Raw genomic sequence first — 18626 nt, 5'->3', positions numbered from 1 at the left:
GAAAAACCAACCTGGACTGCCAAACCCCCCAGCGACCGGTCCAGCTGTACTGTAAGGAAGGCAGATGTTGTTAACTCATCTCTTGTAGCCTGTGCTCCTTGCCTTGAAAGGAAAATAAAACACAACACTTAATGGAACATTAAAATCATTTCTCTACATGGATCATTTATATCAGCAATTAGACGTTGCAGTGCAACAGATCTGCATACATAGGCCTAGTTTCCATCGCTGCTGTAAACTGTCTACACTGGCGTAACGGTATCTTTATTAAAGCCTACTGAGATGATTTTTTATGTTACCACCAGTTTACACTATGTACAACAGCAATGGAAACTAGGCCTAAATGTTTTATAAGCACTTTGATTTTGTAAGCGAAATTGGAAATGTTTTTCTGTTTCAGAGCAGTCCAGACAAACACCCCTCAAATATTTCAGACTTGTCTTTTTTGCTGTCATGGAGCTTAGCAATCATTGTGTAGCATGTTTTTGGTTAAGACAAACTGCAGCATACTTATGTATGCAGGATGCTGTGCACCCACTCTGGGGAAGTGGAAAAAGCACACTTTACACAGACATATTAAAGGGGAAAAATGTAAACAAATAATGAATGTGCATTACCCTAATTTTTTTTTTATGCAGCGAGCAGTTCAGCCAATCAGAAGGCAACCACTTGTCACTATTGATTTAAACTAGCTCACTCATGGCGCTCCTGTGTCAGCTTGAAGGGAAGCTAGCTCGTATGTGAGCTCACTAGCTCAAATCAATAGTGGTGAGCAGTGGCTGAAGCTCTCCCTACTTATTATAATAAAAAAGCAGTGCACCAGTGAGCAGTCAGGGGCACCTTATGGGGGCACATTTAAAAAGGTAAAATAAGTATATACCAATGTTATTTGGTAAAATATTTAAAGGGGTTTGAACTTTAACTGGCTGGAATCTATTACAGCAAAGTTGTTGTTTTTAATTTGACTTTTAATTAAACTTTCAAGATTTGCATAGAGCAGGCAATTTTAAACAACTTTTTAATTTACTTCTGTAATCAAATTTCCTTTGTTCTCTTGGTACCTTTTATTGAAGAGTAAAACCTGGTAGGCTCATAAGAGCTCAGGAGTGTGCATCTGTCTTTAGTATTCTATGGCAGCATTGTTTTGCAACATTATTTGTAGCTTTGTTATACAATGTTACAAAACACTACAGCCATAGAGTACTAAAGTCACGTGCACACTCCTGAGCTATAATAAGCTTACCTAGTTTTACTCTTTAATGAAAGATACCAAGAGAAGTAAACTGGAAAGTTGTTTAAAATTGCATGCTGTATCCAAATCATGAAAGTTTAATTTTGCCTTTACTGCCCGTTTAATTACAAATTCAGATTTGATTCTGAGTTTTACATTTTTTTAAAGTGAAAATACTATTGTGCTTTTATATTATAAAATGAATAAAGTGTATAGTTTATATTGTTAAGACATCTAAAATATATATATTTTAACTGGAATATCCCACCCACTACCTATAACATCATGGATGCACTTGCAATGCCAAAAATAGACTATAAAAGTTTTGTTAATAAAACTGCAGAAAAAAAATATAATGTAAAGGGCACAGAACTTGTATATATGCATCATGCTTTGAGATAAAGAAGAATAGAAACTTACCAAGTATAAATAATTTGCCCTTTGGGATAGGTATACAAAAGGATGTAACAGTCTCCACCATAGAACTGACCATAAGTGCTGGGATCAACTGGGATTCTACCATTGCTTTCAACACGCCATATCTAGAAAGAAAAAAACATGATATTAGATACATTTTCAAACAGTAGCAACATCTCCATAAACATTTAAGGGATATGAAATTCAGTAGTTTGCTGGAGCTGTACATATATCTATCTATCTATCTATCTATCTATCTATCTATCTATCTATCTATCTATATATATATATATATATATATATATATCTACACTTAACATACCTGTTACATATATGCAAGCACTGATCGGTAGGTATTCTCTGTGTATGGTACAAACTTACCAGTTGGCGCCTCTGTTAATGCTGAAATTGGCACTATACAGATGATGTTGACCTTGACATTAAAACATATGGCTGAAGCAAACAAAACCATATGTAACAATATATGCAACACATGACCTAAAGTCTCATTTAGAGCTTTTTTTCCCTTCAAATTTGACTGAAGCGTCAGTGTACTGTAATTTTATTCTACCCATTTAACTTGTTCACAATGATCCAGTTTACCTGCTGGAATGTATTAAATTGTTTGTCATTGGAAATTGACGTTTTTCCTGTTGAAACCTCCACCTGTACTAAAAATGTCAATACTGCAGTAATTAGGGCTTTCTTTTTTTTAAACCATCATTATGTAAAATGTCAGTTGTAAGTAGATGATACATCTGAATCCAACACACACAGGTGTTCCAAAGGATTGTTATAAATTGCTGTCCTATTTCCTAGTTTCCTTTACTTATTTCCATTCCTCATTTCCCATGTAAGGGCAAATTTCCATTGAACTGTGAGCCACAAAGTGTTAAAGGGGTACTAAACCAAATTGTTTTCTTTCATGATTCGGGTAGAGCATGCAATTTTAAGCAACTTTCTAATTTACTCCTGTTATCAATTGTTCTTTGTTCTCTTGGTATTTTATTTGAAAAATCAGGAATGTAAAGCTTACGAGCCAGCCCATTTTTGGTTCAGCACCCTGGATAGTGCTTGCTGTTTGGTGGGTACATTTAGCCACCAATCAGCAAGCTGTACCCAGGTGCTGAACCAAATATGGGATGGCTCGTAAGCTTGCATTCCTGGTTTTGAAAGCAAACACAGATTGCTAGTCGGGTCAACGTGACTCATGTAGAGGGTACTGCTCATGTAGATAGTACTGCGTTAAAAAACGTTGCACTAAACACAACATAAATGGATTTAAATTACAGTTACAAACATATAAACTATATATTATCTAAAAAAATTATTCATAGAAATATTTTTACAAAAGTTATAAGGGTTAAAAGTTTTATGGCATATGACAAGTTATTTGACTGCAAAGGACTATAATGTATTTATACATACATATACATGTCTAAATATATATATACAGTATATAGCACACAGAGGAAGTCCAGCACTCACTTGCAAGCTCTCAGCTAAGATTAAAAGCAAAAACGGAAGAGTTAGTTATCGCATCTGGCCAAATGGGACAAGGTCTCTCCCAAAACCAGGGTCACTAATACAGCCATACAATGCAAGCTGGCAATCATACAAACTGGGAACAAGTCACAGGTTCAAAGACTTATGTAATCACCCTGGGGCCAACTGCCTGTGACTCTGGGGACAATGCAGCTGCCTGAGACTGATATTGAGCACCCAGGGCTGTGCATGTTGCAGGGTTATAGGATGTGTACCCTTTATTTATAGTATTTCTTAATAAAAATTACATTTTTTATGTGAAGAACATAGGAATGTAAAATATGCGCAACGAGATTCGGATTTCGCACATGAAATTAGATTTGGGTCTAACGCACATGAAAAATTACTAATCTTAAAGAGCGTTCTTGAAATATTAAATATAAAATATTTAAAAAATATGGATAATAATCATTAAAATATATTACACCTACTTTAAAAAAATTGAAAAAAAATCAGTAGAAAAAAATAAAAATAAATAAATATATATATATATATATATATATATATATATATATATATATATATATATGCACAAGAGAAGATTAGACAGCGCTTTCAAATATTAAGCCATAAGACAAGGGTTATATTGAAGAAAAGAAACGAAAAAACAACCCCCCCCATAAAAAAAAAAAAAAAACCAGGGAAAACCAACAAAAAAAATTCTGGGTGTTCAGGACTACTATACACCCGCCCACTTCTCTGTTTGGTCGAGTGCACATCGCCACCCTCATAGATTTCTGATATCTAGCAAATATCAGATTACTTTTTGTTGGTTTTCACTGTTTTTTTTTGTGTTTTTGTTTTGTTTTGTCATTTCATTTTCTTCACTATAACCCTTGTCTTATGGCTTAATATTTGAAAGCGCTGTCTAATCTTCTCCTGTGCATTGTTTTTTGGTAATCACTCCCTTTAATGTAGTGACCTTAAAGAATCTGTCTCATTCATTTGATAGCAGCATTTTAATATTACTCTACCCCTGTGTATCCCCTTATCTTCGTTAATACAGTAGGGTTCTTTTCAACGCTGACACATATTTTGTTGTTTCATATATATATATATATATATATATATATATATATATATATATATATATATATATATATATATATATATATATAATTTTTTTTTAAGAGTAAGTCTAATAATTTTTTTAACAACTATTACTCATATTTTTTAATATTGGATATTTAATATTTCAAGAACATGAAATTAGTAATTTTTCATTTGCGCTAACCTGACACTGCGTTAGACCTAAACAGTAAAACCTGAATCGCATTACGCATATTTTACATTCCTACGTTCTTCACATAGATTTTTTTAAAATTAAATATGTAATTCTATGGGGTAGATTTATTAAACAGCGAATGCTGCTTCCGACCCCCTTTATTTTCTGAAACGGAAGTTAAGAAGCAGCGATCATAAGACCGCTGCTCCTTAAATTGTCCGCTACCTTTTAGGTCAGATAAAATTGGGATTATTGACGGCCCCTGCTAGCATCCGACTGTGAAATGCTTGTGCAAAGTTAAATGCAGACAGTGTATGCTATGTATGTATAGGAATAGATATATAGCTATATATATATATATATATATATATATATATATATATATATATATGAATAAATATTCACAATAAAAATAAAACATTTCTGTATGTGAAGAACATTGGAATGTGAAATAATAATAACTCCTGTTGGCTTAGTGCGTGAGCGATAGCCATTTTTTCTTCTGTGCTCTCCATTGAAGTCTATGGGGGAGAATAAGTTGACGCAGTCACAAAATTTGAGTGTGTTTTAAGACAATGTTGGGTACAGACCTATATATCTTAAATAATTCTATTAATTGTACATTTGTGTGTGACGTAAATCTGCCTATGGTAAAGTTCTGTAAGATGTGTCAAGACAGTATAGTTATATTTTAAGTATCTGGTGTACATTCTGTAGATCTGTGTGAAATACAGATCTGTATATAGTATCACTGAACATATCCATGGGGGCATTGCTTTGTGCCTTCTATAATCTTGTACTAGTTATGGTTCTAGTAGTGAATAATATGGTAATGTTATGGTGGCAAAAGTTGTAACCTCAACACAAGCAATACTGTGGTCACTGTTTTAACACTGGTACAACAACATTGTCTACAACTTTGTGGTTACATAACACTTGACTGTATTTTGTAAGCTCATGTAAGTGTAGGTCTGTGATCAGTGTTCATATATGACAAAAATGTGTGTGTTATGTGATGTAGGTCTATGTGTGGAAGGCAGGTGTGTTTGTTTCAACGTAATTTAGTAGATGTGTAGTTGTGGGGTCTTTATATATGTAGGTATGTGTCTGGTTTGTTAATGATATATATAAAAAATGCAGCCCTCTAATAGTATGGAAATAGTATAATGAAAAGCTACATATTCAATATATTCCACATATGTAACAAAAATACCTCCACTTTTCCAGATCCATCATCAACCATGTTGTGTTGAGCGGCCATTTGTGGGGACTCATGCAACTTTGAAGCATCAAATTGAATCTGCTGTATTTTAGCAATCCTTTCTGTGACATACACCTTTCCAAGTCCTTCACTTTGATCCTTTTCTTTCCAGTCTTTGAAAAATTGTTTAAAGATAGGTGTTTCACCTCCTTCAGGAAATACTTGAATCTATACAAAAAAGGGAAAGAATTATTGTTATTATTATTATTAAAATAATGCATTAATCCCACTTATTTAGTTTGAGAAAAGTGTTACCAAAATGTGTGCACAGATCTAAACAGCTGCACGTATGTAATATATAATATAAATTCAAAAAAGGAAAACACATGGCAAATGAGTAAAAACTTTTAACAATATTTATTATAGTTATAGCAAAATCATTTGAAACTCTGAGGTCTAGATTCCAATCTTTAATAGTCTGCCATTAAAAATAATTAGCTTCTATCAGTTATTTCTTAACAATAGCATTACAATCTATTAGAAGTCAGTCTAAATTTGTTAGCCCACTCAGTTTACGTCTATGCTAAATTTACGGGTTTGGGTAAAAAAGGAAATTTATGCTTACCTGATAAATTTATTTCTTTTACGATATGACGAGTCCACGGATTTCATCCTTACTTATGGGATATCGCCTCCTGATCAGCAGGAAGTGGCAAAGAGCACCACAGCAGAGCTGTATATATATAGCTCCTCCCTTTCCTCCCCCTCCAGTCATTCGACGAAGTTAGGAAGAGAAAGGAAAAGCCAAAGGTGCAGAGGTGACTGAAGTTTAACAAAAATAAATACCTTAGAAAATCCTTACTTATGGGATACAATACCAAAGCTATAGGACACGGATGAAAGGGAGGGACAAGACAGGAACCTAAACGGAAGGCACCACTGCTTAAAGAACCTTTTTCCCAAAACCAGCTTCAGATGAAGCAAAAGTGTCAAATTTGTAAAATTTGGAAAAAGTGTGAAGAGACGACCAAGTTGCAGCCTTGCAAATCTGTTGAACAGAAGCATCATTTTTAAATGCCCATGAGGAAGCTACAGCCCTAGTTGAATGAGCCGTAATTCTTTCAGGAGGCTGCTGTCCAGCAGTCTCATATGCCAGACGGATGATACTCTTCATCCAAAAAGAAAGAGAGGTAGCCGTAGCTTTCTGGCCCCTAAGCTTTCCAGAAAAAAACAAAAAATAATGAAGATGATTGACGAAGTTCTCTAGTCGCCTGCAAGTAAAACTTCAGGGCATGGACCACGTCCAAGTTATGCAACAAACGCTCCTTCTTAGAAGAAGGATTAGGACATAATGAAGGAACAACAATTTCCTGATTAATATTCTTATTAGAAACAACCTTAGGAAGAAATCCAGGTTTGGTACATAAAACCACCTTATCAGAATGAAAAATAAGATAAGGAGAGTCACATTGTAATGCTGAAAGCTCAGAAACTCTACGAGCAGAGGAAATAGCAACCAAAAATAAAACCTTCCAAGATAACAACTTAATATCTATGGAATGCATGGGCTCAAACGGAAACCCTTGAAGAACACTAAGAACTAAATTCAAACTCCAGGGTGGAGCAATTGGTCTAAACACAGGCTTGATTCTAGTCAGAGCCTGACAAAAAGACTGAACGTCTGGAACACCTGCCAAACGCTTGTGACGTAAAATCGACAAAGCAGAAATTTGTCCCTTTAAGGAACTTGCTGATAATCCTTTCTCCAATCCGTCTTGGAGAAAAGACAAAATCCTGGGAATCCTAACTCTACTCCATGAGTAGCCCTTGGATTCGCACCAATAAAGATATTTACGCCATATCTTATGGTAGATCTTTCTAGTGACAGGCTTACGTGCCTGAATCAAAGTATCAATGACCAATCAGAGAACCCCCGCTTAAAAAAATCAAGCGTTCAATCTCCAAGCAGTCAGCTGCAGAGAAACTAGATTCGGATGTTGGAAGGGTCCCTGAATGAGAAGGTCCTGTCTCAATGGAAGCTTCCACAGCAGCAGAGAGGACATGTCCACTAGATCGGCATACCAAGTCCTGCGAGGCCACGCAGGCACGATTAGAATTACCGAAGCCCTCTCCTGTTTGATCCGTGCAATCACCCGGGGAAGGAGAGCAAACGGTGGAAACACATAAGCTAGGTTGAACGACCAAGGCACTGCCAAGGCATCTATCAGTTCAGCCTGAGGATCCCTTGACCTGGATCTGTATCTTGGGACGAAACGCCATCAGATCCAATTCCGGTCTGCCCCATCTGAGAATCAGAGTGGCAAAGACTTCCGGGTGGAGTTCCCACTCCCCCGGATGAAAAGTCTGTCTGCTTAAAAAGTCAGCTTCCCAGTTGTCCACTCCTGGGATGTAGATTGCTGACAGATAACAAGAGTGAACCTCCGCCCATCGAATTATCTTGGATAGTTCCGTCATCGCTAAAGAACTCCTTGTTCCTCCCTGATGATTGATGTAAGCCACAGTCGTGATGTTGTCCAACTGAAAACAGATTAATTTGGCCAAAGTGAACTGATGCCAAGCCTGAAGCGCATTGAATATTGCTCTCAATTCCAGAATATTGATTGGAAGTAGAGACTCCGACCGAGTCCACACACCCTGAGCCTTCAGGGAATTCCAGACTGCACCCCATCCTAGTAGACTGGCGTCCGTTGTCACTATTACCCATGAAGGTCTGTGGAAGCACGTCTCTTGGGACAGATGATCCAGTGACAACCACCAAAGAAGAGAGTCTCTTGTCTCCTGATCCAGATCTATCTGTGGAGACAAATCTGCATAATCTCCATTCCACTGTCTGAGCATGCTCAGTTGTAGAGGTCTGAGATGAAAACGAGCATGATGTCCATTGCCGCCACCATCAATCCAATTACCTCAATGCACTGAGCCACTGATGGCCGAGGATTGGACTGAAGGGTTCGGCATGTATTTAGAATCTTTAACTTTCTGACTTCCGTCAAGAAGATTTTCATGAAGACAGAATCTATTAGAGTTCCCAGGAAAGGAACCCTTGTCCGTGGAATTAGTGAATTCTTTTCTAGATTCACCTTCCACCCGTGAGCCCTCAGAAAGGACAGAACCATGTCTGTATGAGACTTTGTCAGATGGTAAGACGATGCCTGGATCAGAATATCATCCAGATAAGGCGCCACTGCAATACCCTGCGGCCTGAGAACCACCAGAAGGGACCCTAGAACTTTCGTGAAGATCCTGGGTGCCGTGGCCAACCCGAAGGGAAGAGCCACGAACTGAAAGTGTTTGTCCAGGAAGGCAAACCTTAGGAACTGGTGATGATCCTTGTGGATAGGAATATGAAGATATGCATCCTTCAAGTCCACGGTAGTTATATATTGACCCTCCTGGATCAATGGTAGAATTGTTCGAATAGTCTCCATCTTGAATGATGGGACTCTGAGAAACTTGTTTAGACTTTTAGATGTAAAATAGGCCAAAACGTGCCCTTTTTTTTGGGGACCACGAAAAGATTTGAGTAAAACCCCTGCCCCTGTTCCAGTATTAGAACGGGACAAATTACTCCCATAGTAGAGAGGTCTTTTACACAACATAAAAATGCCTCTCTTTTTATTTGATCTACAGACAATCATGAAAGAAGAAACTTCCCCCTTGGGAGAAAATATTTGAATTCCAGCTGATACCCTTGGGACACAATTTCCAGTGTCCAAGGGTCCTGAACATCTCTTACCCATGCCTGGGCAAAGAGAGCAAGCCTGCCCCCTACTAGATCCGGTCCCGGATCGGGGGCCGCCCCTTCATGCTGTCTTGGAAGCAGCAGCAGACTTCTTAGGTTGTTTACCCTTGTTCCAAGCCTGGTTGGGTCTCCAGATGGACTTGGTCTGAGCAAAATTCCCTTCCTGTTTAGCGGAAGAGGAGGAAGAACAGGGGACTCCTTTGAAGTTCTGAAAGGAACGAAAATTATTTTGTTTACCCCTCAGTTTAGCTGTTCTATCCTGAGGAAGGAGATGACCCTTACCTCCCGTAATTTCAGAAATGATTTCTTTCAAGTCAGGCCCAAATAGGGTTTTTCCTTTGAAAGGAATAGCCAAAAGCTTTGACTTAGATGACACATCAGCCTACCAAGACTTTAGCCATAACGCTCTACGCGCTAAAATGGCAAATCCGGCATTCTTAGCCGCCAATTTGGCAATCTGAAAGGTGGAATCCATAATAAAAGAATTAGCCAGCTTAAGAGCCTTAATTCTATCTAAAATGTCCTCTAAAGAAGACTCAGTCTTAAGAGACTCCTCTAAGGCGTCAAACCAGAAGGCCGCCGCAGTGGTAACTGGTACAATGCAGGCCGTTGGTTGTAAAAGGAAACCCTGATGAATAAATAACTTTTTTAGAAGACCCTCCAATTTCTTATCTATAGGGTCTTTGAAAGCACAACTGTCCTCAATAGGAATAGTTGTACGCTTAGCCAGGGTAGATATAGCTCCCTCCACCTTAGGAACTGTTTGCCAAGAGTCCAGAACAGTGTCAGATATGGAATACATTTTCTTAAAATTAGGAGAAGGGGAGAACGGGATACCCGGTCTTTCCCATTCCCGCGTAATAATTTCCGAGATTCTCTTAGGAACCGGAAAAACATCAGAGTAAGCAGGCACCTCTAAATATTTGTCCATCTTACACAATTTCTCTGGTGGTACCACAATAGAGTCACAATCATCCAGAGTCGCTAAAACCTCCCGAAGTAACAGACGGAGGTGTTCAAGCTTAAATCTAAAGGACATGACGTCCGAATCCATCTGAGGTAACACACTTCCCGAATCGGAAAGTTCCCCCTCAGACAGAAATTCCCTGACCCCCAATTCAGATCCCTGTGAGGGTACATCGGAAATAGCCAACAAAGCATCAGAGGTCACAGTATTCACATTGACTTCTGTCTTGCTGTGTTTGCCCTGTAACACTGGCAGCTTAGATAAAACCTCTGTAAGGGTAGATGACATAACTGCAGCCATATCCTGCAGAGTAAATGAAGTAGACGCGGTTGAAGAAATCGGCGTCGCTTGGGTGGGCGTTAAAGGTTGTGACGCTTGGGGAGAAAGTAGCGGCATACCATGGTTCTCATCAGACTGAGAATCATCCTTAGGCACACTTTTCTTAAAGAAAATCTGCTCTTTACATTGTAAGGCCCTTTCAGTACATGAGGGACAAATAGTAAGAGGGGGTTCCACATTGGCATCTAAACACATAGAACAGGTAACTTCCAGAAGTTCAGACATGTTAAACAGACTAGCAACAGCAATAAAAGTCATTCTTTACTTGATATATTGATCTCTGAAGTCAAATTTCATTGACAAAAATTTTGAACTAAAAACGTGTACTGCGCCTTTAAATAATAAAAGCGCAACAATTTTTCTGTTATCAGCAAAACAGCGTTTGCGGTAATGAAAATTGCCCTTATGCGTCCAAATAAACTTTACAATATTGCACCGCTTGTTTGGCAATGTTATTTATCGACTTTTATGAGCTTAACCTTTATAAAAAAAACTCTAGGCCCCTGCACCTCGCCACAGCTCTGCTGTGGCGCCTACCTGCCCCCAGATCACACTGCTTCAGCTTAGATAGCGCTCCTAAGTCCCTCTGTACCCTTGGAGTACAAAATAACTTAGGCCCCACCGGAGCCCAGGACCTTGCTGCTTGATCCGGATGAAGACTGTGCGACAGAACTCGCAAAATTAGGCCCCGCCCACCATGGGCGTAACTCAAGCTGCACTGAGGCCCGCATGGGCCGAAAACCAACATGTCGGTCTCAACAAAAAACGCCATGTGCCCCTCATAATACACTTTTTAACAATAAAAGCGCAACAACCATAAATAAAGCTCTCTCCCAGGCCTGTTATTTTTAGCGCAAACCGCATCTCCCAGCGTCAGCCCACATATAAGTGAAAATCAAACACACTGATAAATATCAATATAAAAAGCGAATCCAGCTACACCATTTTCATTTCTTATAGTGCCTACTGATTATCCCTCCCCAGTTAGGGAAAATGTCAGTCTGTTCTGATATATCAAGTCTCCCCAGAAACAAATGACTGAACATACCTCAATGCTGCTTGTAGCATGATATGGTTCTCCACACTGAAGATATTTTTTTACACTACCTTCAACTGCTCAGTGGAACAACCAGCCGGATCTTAGATAATGTTTGCTAAGATCATTAACATCAGGGCAGAAAAATACGATGTCTCATTCCTCCTAAGGATTAAGTGACTGAAGATTTCTCCCTGAGAAAAATAGCACTCACTGGCACCATTTTAAAATAAAAAACTTCTTGATTGAAGAATCTAAACTAACACCTCACTTTACCTCTTCCTATCACTAACACAGGCAAAGAGAATGACTGGGGGGGGGGGGAGGGAAGGGAGGAGCTATATATACAGCTCTGCTGTGGTGCTCTTTGCCACTTCCTGCTGACGAGGAGGCGATATCCCATAAGTAAGGATGAAATCCATGGACTTGTCATATCTTGTAAAAGAAAGCTACAGACTAACACAGATGCAAAAACAGCCAATAGGAAAGCAAATATTAATTTATTATTACTGATAACTACCTTGTATGTTTGTTGTTAGACTCAATTTTATAGTATGTACAAGAGCAATTTATGGTGTTGGTACATTTTGTGTTAACACAAGGTGGACACACACAAACATACAGCTAGATTACGTGTTGGGCGTTATGAGTCAAACGCATAATTTTCCCTAAAGCAGCCATTACGAGTCTTGTTGGTATAGGTGTACCGCAAGCCTTTTAGCCTGTAATGCAACATCAGTACCACACTCTTAAAAATTATGTTTTTTAATGGGATTCACATAGCGCCGGTATTACGAGTTTTTCTGGGAGGCTAAAAAGCGAGCGTTACACTCTAAAACGACAAGATTCGTAACGCCATCTAATGTCAGTAGTTATGAGTTTTACGCTACAAAGCTGTAGCATAAAACTCATAACTAATGTGTTAAAAAGTACACTAGCACCCATAAACTACATATTAACCCCTAAACCGAGGCCCTCCGCATTGCAAACACTATAATACATTGATTAACCCCTAGGGGCCCATTTATCAAAGGGCTTGCGGACCTGATCCGACACTGCGGATCAGGTCCGCAAGACCTCGCTAAATGCGGAGAGCAATACGCTCTCCACATTTAACATTGCACCAGCAGCTCACAAGAGCTGCTGGTGCAACGCCGCCCCCTGCTGACTCGCGGCCAATCGGCCGCCAGCAGGGAGCTGTCAATCAACCCGATCGTATTCGATCGGGTTGATTTCCGGCGGTTCCTGTCCGCCTGCTCAGAGCAGGCGGACAGGGTTATGAAGCAGCGGTCTTTAGACCGCTGCTTCATAACTTGTGTTTCTGGCGAGTCTGAAGACTCGCCAGAAACACGGCCCTTCAAGCTCCATACGGAGCTTGATAAATGGGCCTGCTAATCTGCTGCTCCTGACATCGCCACCACTAAATTTTTTATTAACCCCTATTCCGCCACTCCCCAACATCGTCACCACTATACTAAAGTTATTAACCCCTAAACCACCACCCTCCCGCATCTCAAACACTATTTAAATATTATTAACCCCTAATCTGCCATCCACCCACATCGCCCCCACTATACTAAAGTTATTAAGCCCTACACCACCGCCACTATAATAAACCTATTAACCCCTAAACTGAAAGCGCCCCCACAATGAAATATACTAAATTAAACTATTAACCCCTAAACCGGAAGCCCCCCACATCGCAATGAACTAAATTAAACTAGTAACCCCTAAACCTAACAACTCCCTAACGTTATATTAAAATTACTATTTCCCTAGCTTAAATTAAATTTAAACTTACCTGTCAAATTAAAAAAACTAAGTTTAAACTAACAATTAATTTAATATAATTATTAAACTAAAATTAAACTAACTACCAATTAAAGAAACTAAACTACACATTAAAAACATCCTAACACTACTCTAAAAAATACAAAGTATCTAATTACAAAAAAAAAGTCTAAATTACAAAAAATAACAAACACTAAATTACGGAAAATAACAAACAAAAGTTTAAAAAAAAAAAAAAGAATTACACCTAATCTAATAGCCCTATCAAAATAAAAAAGCCCACCCAAAATAAAAAAAACCTAGCCTACAATAAACTACCAATGGCCCTTAAAAGGGCCTTTTGTGGAGCATTGCCCCAAAGATATTAGCTCTTTTACCTGTAAAAAAAAATACAAAGACCCCCAACAGTAAAACCCACCACCCAACCATCCCCCCAAAATAAAAAACCTAAATCTAAAAAAACTTAAGCTACCCATTGCCCTGAAAAGGGCATTTAGCTCTTTTACTGCCCAAACCCTAATCTAAAAATAAAACCCACACAAAAAACCCTTAAAAAAACCTAACACTAACCCCTGACAATCCACTAACAGTTTTTGAAGTCCCGCTTGAACAATCTTCATCCCGGCGGAGAAGTCCATATCCAGGATGGCGAGAAGTTTTCATCTAGACAGCCTCTTCAATCTTCATCCCGGCGGAGAAGTCCTCATCCAAGCGGCGAGAAGTCTTCATCCAGACGGCCTCTTTAATCTTCATCCATGCGGCATAGCGGAGCGGGTCCATCCTGAAGACATCCGGCGCTGAGCATCCTTTTCATACGGCCGCCGCCGTATACTGAATCTTCAATGCAAGGTACGCGATCCAAAATGGTGTCCCTTGCATTCCTATTGGCCAATAGTAATTAGAGCTGCTAAAATCCTATTGGCTGCTCAAATTAGCCAATAGGATTTAAGCAGCTCTAATTCTATTGGGTGATGAACCAGCCAATAGAATTAAAGCTAAGGCCACCTGGATGAAGACTTCTCGCCACCTGGGTGAGGACTTTTCCGCCGGAATAAAGATCATTCAAACGGGACTTTAAAAACTGTAAGTGGATTGTCGCTGTTTAGTGTTAGGGGTTTTTTAAGGTTTTTTTGGGTGGGTTTTATTTTTAGATTAGGGTTTGGGCAGCAAAAGATCTAAATGCCCTTTTAAGGACAATGCCCATACAAATGCCCTTTTCAGGGCAATGGGTAGCTTAGGTTTTTTAGATAGTTTTTTTTATTTTGTGGGTTTGGGGGGTGGGGGTTTGTAATGTTAGTTGGTATTTGTATTTTGTTTTCAACAAAAGAGCAGATATCTTTAGGGAAAAGCCCTATAAAAGGCCCCTTTAAGGGCCATTGGTAGTTTATTCTAGATTAGGTTTTTTATTTTGAGGTAGTTTTTTTTTTCTATGGGTATTAGAACAGGAATAATTTTTATTATTTTTGATAATTTGTTTGTTATTTGGTGTAATGTATTTTTTTAGGGGGTGTTTGTTTTTCTTTTGTAGGAAAAGAGCTATTATCTTTAGGGTAATGCCCTACAAAAGGCCCTTTTAATGGTCCCCAAAAGGCCCTTTTAAGGGCCCTTGGTAGTTTATTTTAGATTAGGCTTTTTTTTGGGGGGGGGGGGGTTGTGTTTTTTTTTTAAAGGGTATTAGAATAGGAATAATTTTAATTTTTGTAATGGTAGGTTTTTTATTTTTTGTAATTTTAGGTTTTAGTGAAAGGTAGCTTAGGTTTTATTTCACAGGTAAGTTTGTATTTATTTTAACTAGGTAGTTATTAAATAGTTAATAACTATTTACTAACTAGTCTACCTAGTTCAAATAAATACAACCTTACCTGTGAAATAAAAATAAAACCTTAGCTAGCTACAATATAACTATTAGTTATATTGTATCTAGCTTAAGTTTTATTTCACAGGTAAGTATTTAGTTTTAAGTAGTTGTTATTTAGTTAATAATTGTAAGTTTAATTTAGCTATATTTTAATGATGTTAAAGTTAGGGGGTGTTAGGGTTAGGGTTACGTTAGGGTTACGGCTAGGGTTACGTTTAGGGGTTAATAGTTTAATTTATGTTGTTGCGATGTGGGGGGCTGACAGTTTAGGGGTTAATAGGTTTATTTAGTGGTAGTAATGTGGGAGTCCAGAGGTTTAGGGGTTAGTAGCTTTATTTAGTTGTGGCGATGTCGGGGAGCGGCGGAATAGGGGTTAATAGATTTATTATAGTGTGGGCAATATTGGGGTGCAGGGGAATAGGGGTTAATAACTTTAGTATAGTGGCGGCGATATCGGGAGCGGCAGATTAGGGGTTAATACCTTTATTTAGGTGGCGGCGATATCGGGAGCAGCAGATTAGGGGTTAATAACTGTAGGCAGGTGTCGGCGATGTTGGGGGCAGCAGATTAGGGGTGTTTAGACGTAGGCTTTATGTTAGGGTGTTAGGTTTAAATTGTATTTTCTTTTTTCTCAAAGACATCAATGGGGCTGCGTTACGGAGCTTTTCATTCCGCAATCGCAGGTGTTTGTTTTTTTCTGACCCGCTCTCCCCATTGATGTCTATGGGGAAAGCGTGCACGAGCACGTCAAAACAGCGCTTGTTTTTGGTGCGGTATGGAGCTTAAAAGCACCATATCGCCCGCACAAGCCAGGTTTTTTAAAACTTGTAATGGCAGCGCTATAGGGGGTTAAATAATGTCACTTTTGTTGTGTTCGCTAATTTCCCTATAGCCCTCAAAACTCGTAATCTAGGCGATTGTCAAACAGTCTGATGGTAATATTTTGTTAATATGTTTCATATTTAAATGTTTTATGTGAGCACCATTTTTATATTTTTATTAAAGGACTACTTAATACAGTATAACTGCATAATTAATAAATACATAATAAAAATAATGCAATATTTCTTACTTTGAATTCTAAATGAGTAGTAAATATTTTTCTGCCAAATTTCAAAGGCAATTCCATTTCCCCTCCCCTCTTGCACATGCTTAGTAGGAGCTGGTGCCTCAGAAGGTGTGCATATAAAATGAATGTGCACATAATAGTAATAAAGTAATTTGGAAAGATAAAAAAAACATGCTCTACCTGAATCATGAAAATCTAGTTTTTACTTCAGTGTGCCATAGAAACAACTGTGTTTGTAAACATGTGGATTGAGAGTGTGCAAAACTACCCTTCCCCAAAGAAAATTATGTATGGTGCAAAAAGTATTTAGAATAGTAGTTGGTTAAGATGCTCAAGGCAAGTATCTCAAGATTTGATGCATTTCAGTAATTTGAAAACCAATAGAAACGTGTGTTTTCTTGAAGAGTGATAGATCTGAAATTTTGAAAAAGGCTTACTGTTTCTGAAAGGACATCTGAAAAATCTATTCTAACAGACCTAGAACAGAGCCATTATACAGCTAAAGTGTACAATGAGATGCCACTAGATGGCACTGCAGTAATAAAATTACTTCCATGTAAAGATTAGCAACACAGGGCTCTACCACGATGGAATCCATCAGTTACTCTGTCTTTGCACACATTGAAACACTAACGGCTAGATTTAGAGTTCTGCGGCCAAAGGAGTGCGTTAGCTACGCATGCTTTTTTCCCCCGCACCTTTTAAATACCGCTGGTATTTAGAGTTCACAGAAGGGCTGCGTTAGGCTCCAAAAAGGGAGCGTAGAGCATAATTTACCGCCACTGCAACTCTAAATACCAGCGGTGCTTACGACGCCGCCAGCTTCAAAAACGTGCTCGTGCACGATTTCCCTCTAACACCTGCAAAAAAGCAGCGTTCAGCTCCTAACGCAGCCCCATTGTTTCCTATGGGGAAACACTTCCTAAGTCTGCACCTAACACCCTAACATGTACCCCGAGTCTAAACACCCCTAGCCTTACACTTATTAACCCCTAATCGGCCGCCCCCGCTATCGCTGATCCCTGCATATTATTATTAACCCCTAATCTGCCGCTCCGTACACCGCCGCAACCTACGTTATCCCTATGTGCCCCTAATCTGCTGCCCCTAACACCGCCGTCCCCTATATTATATTTATTAACCCCTAATCTGCCGCCCCCAACGTCGCCGCCACCTACCTACAATTATTAACCCCTAATCTGCCGACCGGACCTCACCGCTACTATAATAAAGTTATTAACCCCTAATTCGCCTCACTCCCGCCTCAATAACGCTATAATAAATTGTATTAACCCCTAATCTGCCCTCCCTAACATCACCGACACCTAACTTCAAGTATTAACCCCTAATCTGCCGACCGGACCTAGCCACTACTCTAATAAATGTATTAACCCCTAAAGCTAAGTCTAACCCTAACACTAACACCCCCCTAAATTAAATATAATTTTTATCTTACGAAATAAATTAACTCTTATTAAATAAATTATTCCTATTTAAAGCTAAATACTTACCTGTAAAATAAACCCTAATATAGCTACAATATAAATTATAATTATATTGTAGCTATTTTAGGATTAATATTTATTTTAGAGGTAACTTTTTATTTATTTTAACCAGGTACAATAGCTATTAAATAGTTAATAACTATTTAATAGCTACCTAGTTAAAATAATTAAAAAATTACCTGTAAAATAAATCCTAACCTAAGTTACAATTAAACCTAACACTACACTATCAATGAATTAATTAAATAAAATACCTACAATTATCTACAATTAAACCTAACACTACACTATCAATAAATTAATTACATACAAATACCTACAATTAAATACAAATAAATACACTAACTAAAGTACAAAAAATAAAAAAAGAACTGATACAAAAAATAAAAAAATAATTTACGAACATTAGAAAAATATTGCCTTTTGCGGGGCATGCCCCAAAGAATTCTGCTCTTTTGCCTGTAAAAAAAACATACAATACCCCCCCAACATTACAACCCACCACCCACATACCCCTAATCTAACCCAAACCCCCCTTAAATAAACCTAACACTAAGCCCCTGAAGATCTCCCTACCTTATCTTCACCACGCCGGGTATCACCGATCCGTCCAGAAGAGGCTCCGAAATCTTTATCCAAGCCCAAGCGAGGGCTGAAGAGGTCCATCATCTGGCTGAAG

The 18626-nt window shown here is 38.5% G+C and overlaps 1 protein-coding gene across 1 annotated transcript in view; it reads right to left on the bottom strand.

Moving 5' to 3' along the window:
- The window catches only part of SCIN (scinderin), a 295360-nt gene that overhangs the window by 86376 nt on the left and 190358 nt on the right, over positions 1–18626 (bottom strand). Inside the window, exons 8-10 of the mRNA XM_053714105.1 lie at positions 5632–5847; positions 1652–1773; positions 12–102 (exon numbers count right to left, since the gene is read on the bottom strand). Coding sequence (XP_053570080.1) covers positions 12–102; positions 1652–1773; positions 5632–5847 — 429 coding nt within the window. The remainder of the gene's footprint in view (positions 1–11; positions 103–1651; positions 1774–5631; positions 5848–18626) is intronic.

This window comes from Bombina bombina, chromosome 5, assembly GCF_027579735.1.
Source record: "Bombina bombina isolate aBomBom1 chromosome 5, aBomBom1.pri, whole genome shotgun sequence".
Classification (NCBI taxonomy): Eukaryota; Metazoa; Chordata; class Amphibia; order Anura; family Bombinatoridae; genus Bombina; species Bombina bombina.
This window is presented reverse-complemented; position numbering and strand designations above follow the sequence as displayed.